The 6,535-nt window shown below is 54.9% G+C and overlaps 1 protein-coding gene across 1 annotated transcript; it reads left to right on the forward strand.

The window, feature by feature from the left end:
* Nucleotides 1–940: 940 nt before the first annotated feature.
* Nucleotides 941–5,983, forward strand: ORAI3 (ORAI calcium release-activated calcium modulator 3). The gene is made up of 2 exons (XM_077907380.1): nt 941–1,403; nt 4,501–5,983. The coding sequence occupies exons 1-2, from the start codon at nt 1,176–1,178 to the stop codon at nt 5,158–5,160; spliced, it is 888 nt and encodes a 295-aa protein (XP_077763506.1). The 5' UTR covers nt 941–1,175; the 3' UTR covers nt 5,161–5,983.
* The last annotated feature ends 552 nt before the right edge of the window (nt 5,984–6,535 follow it).

Genomic DNA, 6,535 nt, shown 5'->3' on the forward strand with positions numbered 1-6,535 from the left:
CATGGAAACTTGTATCCCATTTGCCCAGGGAACTGCCACTCCTGGTTGCCATGGAAATAGCAGCCAATGGACACCTCCCGACGCCAGTGCTAAGGCTGGAAAAGGCCCCTCTTAGTTGCCATGGGAACTTAGTAACAGACTCTTGGCCCGCCCCTCCTCCAGGGCGGGGGCGGGGCTTGGGGAGCCAGGGGGGAGGAGTTGGGACCAGATCCCGCCCCTCAGCCCAGGCCTCCCGGGGGAGCCGGGTTGTACCATGTAGGGGAGGGGGGAATCTATCCACATACCTCAGGTAACAGGGAGGTGCGAGGGTGGGGGGAGGGGCTGGGCGGACCAAAGGCCGGAGGGGAGGGGGTTCTGGGTATTGCGAAAGGCTTGAGGATGGGGCCGCTGGAGGGAGGGGGTGGAGGCAGCCCGGCGGGGTCAAGTGGGGGTTCCCAGCCGGGCTGGGCCCCTGGGCCCCGGGTCTGTACAATACGGTTTGCTATAAAACTCAAAATCTTCCAGCCAGGGCCGCCGCGTTCGTGTGTCTCTCTTCGGCGTTGAGGTGGGGGTAGAACGCCCAGAGGCCCGAGTGCTCGCTCATCTTTTGGGCGTCTGGGAGAAGGGGTCTGTTTGGATGCTTCTGGGGGTCCTTAGAACCTCCTACGGCTTCTCGGGACGGGGAATGCCGGACCCCCTGGTGTCCCTACAGGTGGATGGATTCACCTTCCCCCTGCTCACCACGGGGAGGGGTTTGGAGGTGGGTACCTAGGGGCGTCCGCGTACGCCGAATTGTCCGGGGCCCGGGAACTCCCAGTCACAGGCTGGGGCTGGGCGTTCCCCGGGGCGGGGCTCGGGCGCCGGGTTGGTAGTGAAGTGGCCTGGGGTCGCGATCCCTCGGGATCTCTGCCGACGGCGCCCCCTCCCCCCGGCTCCACCCCATCATGTGGCTGCTCGGGCTCCGCCTCCGCCCCAGTTCCGGTTTCGGCCTCTGCGATCCCGCTTCGGCCCCGAGGGCTACCCGCAGACGCCTGCTTTCCTGCTGCGCCCGGGCTCCTCTTCCTGGGCGACCGCATCGCCGCTCGCCCGGCCGGGGGATGGGGCCTTCCGCCGGCCTGGGCCGGCCCTTGTGGGGCTCCCGGGGCGACTCGGCCCCCCCGTGACCCCCCGGCCCGCCCCGTGCTGCGGCCCCCAGGATGAAGGGCGGCGAGGGGGACGCGGGCGAGCAGGCCCCGCTGAACCCGGAGGCCGAGAGCCCCGCGGGCTCGGCCACGTACCGGGAGTTCGTGCACCGTGGCTACTTGGACCTCATGGGGGCCAGTCAGCACTCGCTGCGGGCGCTCAGCTGGCGCCGCCTCTACCTCAGCCGGGCCAAGCTCAAAGCCTCCAGCCGCACGTCTGCCCTGCTCTCGGGCTTCGCCATGGTGAGGGGAGGGAAGGGGCGCACCGGGTGGGGGTGAGGCACATGGGGGCATGGGGTCGTGGGCGAAGTAGACGGGGGCACCCAAGGGAGATGGGACAGAGGAAAGGGAAAGAAGGGTTAAGAGGTGGAGGAGTACAAGCAAGGTCCCAAGGGACCATACAAGTCCCTTTTTATGGGAGCGTGTGCCTGCGCGGGTACGTGCGTTACAGACCTCTAGAATAAACTGGACTGTAGGGAGGATAAGCAAGTCCCACAGGTGTCATGAGGGGAGACAAATCACCAAGGGGGAATGCATATGTAAGGGTGGGGCAAAGAGATCCAGAAGGAGCATGGTTCCAGGCAGAAGTCATCATCAGGTTCCCATGAGAGGTTCAAAGAAATCAGAGCCATGTGGGGGCTATTAAGCAGGGCTGGGAGAGTCCAAGAAAACTGGTCGCAGTAGTCCCCATAACTGAAGGTGGCCCCATCCCCGGGGCCAGTCCCTAGCAGCCACAGAGTGCTTAGTGGACACTTTGGGCAGAGAGGATGCCTGTGAGGAAGCTGCTGGGGAAAGAGGGTGATTAGGAAGCTGATACATGATTCCTGATCTGATAAACTGCACCTGTGGGAGGATACCAGCTAACGGTCCCAGCAGAGGCCCCATAGGAAATGGGACTGAGGGAGTCCCAGGGTCAGGAAGAATCAGCAGACACAAACCCTGCCTCCTCTGGGCCTGTGGCCAGCTGTGTGACCCTGGTCAGGCTTCCAGCCCCTCGCGGGCCAGTTGGGAACTGTGACATCACAGAGAGTACGCCCTCTGTAGCCTGCAAGTACCCGCCCCAGGATGAGCTAATTCTTGTCAAACTCTAGATCCCAGCATGTCAGAGCAAGACACATAAGAGATGGCTCAGGCTATCAGTTTCTTGGGCAGGCATTGGAAACCAAGGCCCAGAATGGGGCAGTGTCTCTGCCAAGAGTGCCCAGCAGATGAAGGTTGCAGAATGAACTAGGACCTTGGATCACTGAACTAATGGCCCAAAGTTTCTCCACCATTATGACAGCAAGGAGAAAGCAAGCTGGAAGGGAGGGGGTCTTCAGAGGAACATATGGAAATGGGGATGGAGGGGCCACAGCAGTAGGTGATTTGGGTTCATCACTGCCCCGCTCTCTACTACAGCCTCTGTATTTGAATGATGAGAGGAAAAGTCCCTGAGGGTCATCCAGGGTCTATGGTTTTCTAGGTAGGGGCCCAGTATCCACAGGCCAGCCCACTTTTCCTGATGTGGGGTCAGCTAGGGACAAGGAAGTGGCTCCCTTTAACCTATACAGACTGCACAGGGAAGGAAGCATCTCCATGGACCTAGCTGAGGGAGATCCCCCACCCCCATCCATCCCACGTTCCCGCCTGTTCCCAAGGGGACAATCCAGCTTGCTGCTGGGCTTGCACGTTGCTGGGGTGACAGCTTAAATGCCAGGACCTTCTCTGCAGGATCAAAAGGCCAGATGAGTAGGTTCTGGGGGCAGGACTGGCCCCAGTCCTACCAGAGGAGAGCAAGGCTGGGTCAGGCTCTGGGAGAAACCAGGCCTGGGCCTGGCCCAGATCTCTCTGGAAAACTGCTAACACTCGCCATGGCCCAATTTCCCAAAATACTTAGCCTTGTCTTCTTACTACCACCCTCCAGGCTCTGTACCTTCTTCCTTCCCCCAGGCCCAGAGCAATCTAATGGATCCTGCAAGAACCAGGCATGGGGAAAGATCCAGATCCTGGTATCTGGGTAGACTGGGTTAGAATAACATTATACAAATTGTATTGCCCTGTCATGCAGTATCAGGTAAGAGCTTAGAGCTTTAATGTGTATCACACTGATTATTCTATGAAGTAGGTACCACTACTATGGCCATTTTACAGATGAGAAAACAGGATCAGAGATGTTAAGACACCTGTCCAGGATCCCACAGCAAATAAGTGGCAGGAATTTGAGCTTAGGTAGTCTGACTCTAGAATCCGAATTTATACAAGCCTAGAATAGGATCACCAATGCAAATGTCTGCAAGGGACACGCAGGTATTACAGTTGCCAAGTTGGCTGAGTGGAGACTGTGACTATGAGGAGACCCCATGACCTGTCCAAAGGGAGCAAGTCATGACTGCTCTAGCTGATACCAGACATGTAGGAACGTGACCTGGTGTAACCAGATCTTCCAAATTTTCTTTTTCTTTCCTTTTTTTTTTTTTTTTTTTTAAGATTTTATTTATCCGTGAGAGAGACACACAGAGAGAGGCAGAGACATAGGCAGAAGGAGAAGCAGTCTCCCTGCGAGGAGCCCAATGTGAGACTCAATCCCAGAATCCTGGGATCATGACCTGAACCAAAGGCAGACACTTAACCACTGAGCCACCCAGGGGTCCCCAGATCTTCCAGTTTTTGAGAGGATCTGGAAATTGGGATAATTCATGAAATCTCTTGAGTTTCTAATTCCTCAAAAAATACACCATATGAGCCAAGCAAAACGTGTGCAAAGCTGGCTTGGGTTCATGCCATATCAATTTGCAACCTCTGGCTTGGACTTGTGTTCTTAACATTGTTAACAGTGTTAGTAACTGTTATTAACACTAGTGTTATTAGTTATTAACACTCATAGTAACAAACACCTAGCGCTTACTATGCGCCTTACACTATTATCGCTTGGTGTATGTTATCTCATATTTTCACAACAACCCTGTAAGGCAAGTAGGTGCCATTATCAATCCCCACTTTCCAGATGAGGAAGTTGAGGCAAGAACTAAGTCACTTGCTCAAGATTCCACAACTTCTAGAGCTGAGAGTGAACCCAGGCAGCCCAGCTCCAGAAACTGCCTTGTAAACCCTATAACAAGGTAAGCTTTTTGGAAATGTGTCAGCTCTCTCGATACCCAGGTGCAGAAGCCAAAGCTAGAACAGCACAGAGCCTTACCAGGGTTGCCAATTCATTCATTTAGCAGAGACTAAGCACCTTCTCCTGTCAGGCACCCTTCTTCTAGGTTCTAGGGATACACTGGTGACGTATACCAACAGGCAAAACAACCTTTTACTGCCAAAGAGGTTATGGGCACTCAATCCATCTCCTCTGTTCCCACAGGTGGCCATGGTGGAGGTACAGCTGGAGAGCAACCATGAATACCCGCCAGGCCTGCTGGTGGCCTTTAGTGCATGCACCACCGTGCTAGTAGCTGTGCACCTCTTTGCACTCATGGTCTCCACGTGTCTGCTGCCCCATATAGAAGCCGTTAGCAACATCCACAACCTCAACTCTGTCCACCAATCTCCACACCAGCGACTCCACCGCTATGTGGAGCTGGCCTGGGGCTTCTCCACTGCCTTGGGCACCTTCCTCTTCCTCGCTGAAGTTGTCCTGGTTGGCTGGGTCAAGTTTGTGCCCATTGGGACGCCCTTAGCTACACCAGCCCCTGTGGTGCCTGCCTCCCAGGTGCCTGGGACTCTGTTACCACTGACCACCTCCCTTAGTCCAGCTCCCAAGCCATCCTCTACTCCTGTAGCTCCATCGCAGGCTGAGCCAGCTGAGGCCTGCCCACCCTGGCAAGCATGTGTTGGTGGAGGGGCCCATGGACCCGGCTGGCAAGCAGCCATGGCCTCCACGGCAATCATGGTACCTGTGGGGCTTGTATTCGTGGCCTTCGCCCTGCATTTCTACCGCTCCTTGGTGGCTCACAAGACAGACCGCCACAAGCAGGAGCTGGAGGAGCTGAGTCGCCTGCAGGGGGAGCTGCAGGCTGTGTGAGGCTGATGTTAGCCACCATTGCAAACACTGCCTCCCTCTGGTCTGCGAGAGGACCCAGGTCCACAGACCCCATACCCTGCCCTGGTCTGGAACCACTTCCTGTGGCTGCTCTTAGGTAGAGCCCAGATTCCTGCCTTCAGGGTCCTTTGGGCTGGGCCTTGGGGCAGCTTCCACAATCCCAGGGATTCTCCCTGCCAGTCTATCCCGGTCAATCTACACCTGAGCTGGGAAGAGCAAGGGAGGAAGTAGTAGGTCCTCAGTCTAAGGATCATAGTAGGTAGAGGGGAGGCAGGGAGACCCTGGTCAGACTTTGGTGCTGACCCTTAGCCACTTACTCTTGTACAGGCTGTGGAGGTCAGAAGGTTACACACCCACCCAGCTGCCTCAGAAGGCAGCCAACCCTTTATTTTTGTACAATCTACTTTATGGCTGGCATTTGGGGGAAGCTTTTCCCCATCTCCAGATTTTGATGGGTTCCACATTCTTGCTTTAGTTGCTGTAGAGAAGGATTTGGGTGTATCTATCGCAGATAGAGGTCCAGCCTTTCCTAGGGGGAGCCTTCCTATTTCTGGAGGTTCAAGTGCCTGCCCTACTGCCCTAGACCCACACTTAAGCTTCTATGTCTGGTTCTCACTCTCCTGGGCCAGGGTTGGAGATCTTTGGAGACTGAGGGCTTGTGTGCCCACCTAACTCCCTAGCAAGGGTTATAGGGTGAGGAGGTTTTAAGGTAGAAGGTCCAGTCACTAGCCATTGGAATACAGAGCTATTCTGACACTGAGTTTTTGGTGCACTTTGTTTTATATAATAAAATGTGTTTCACAGATGTCCCTGTGGCTATGAATGGGGTGAAGGGGAGGCCTCCTTGGGATCGAGTGATTCATTCGGTGATTTTTTTTAAGATTTTGAGAGAGGGAGAAGCGGATTCTCCATTGAGCAGGAAGCCTGACATGGGCTCAATCCCAGGACCATGGGATCATGACCTGAGTTAAAGGCAGACGCTTAACCAACTGAGCTGCCCAAGCGCCCCCAGGTGACTTATTCCTAAGAGCCAGGTACAAACAAGTGTACCTGGGGGTGGAGAAGAATGGTTTCAGATATGACCCCCTTCTGATGCTGACATGGGCCAGTAGCTCCTGTTTTGGAGATTGAGTTAATCTAAGGCTAAAAATTTTTGCACTCTTGTTCCTGAGCCCAGGCTCTCCATCTCTTCCATTGTGGATTTAGAATATTTCTTTTGGTGTAAGTTTCTTTCTTGAGTGACTCCCCATACTAGAAGCTGGTTATCTTATTTAACTCTCACAACCACCTCAAAGACAAGTTTTAACCGTTTCCATTTGAGAGATAAGGAAACGGGCTTGAGAAAGCTGAGGATCTT

The sequence above is a fragment of the Canis aureus genome, chromosome 8, assembly GCF_053574225.1.
Source record: "Canis aureus isolate CA01 chromosome 8, VMU_Caureus_v.1.0, whole genome shotgun sequence".
NCBI lineage: Eukaryota > Metazoa > Chordata > Mammalia > Carnivora > Canidae > Canis > Canis aureus.

Bases quoted from the DNA above. Each gene is read 5' to 3' on its own strand.
- ORAI3 (XM_077907380.1), top strand. From the start codon at position 1,176: ATGAAGGGCGGCGAGGGGGACGCGGGCGAGCAGGCCCCGCTGAACCCG. The intron at 1,404-4,500 runs GTGAGGGGAGGG...CTGTTCCCACAG, and splicing joins TGCTCTCGGGCTTCGCCATG to GTGGCCATGGTGGAGGTACA.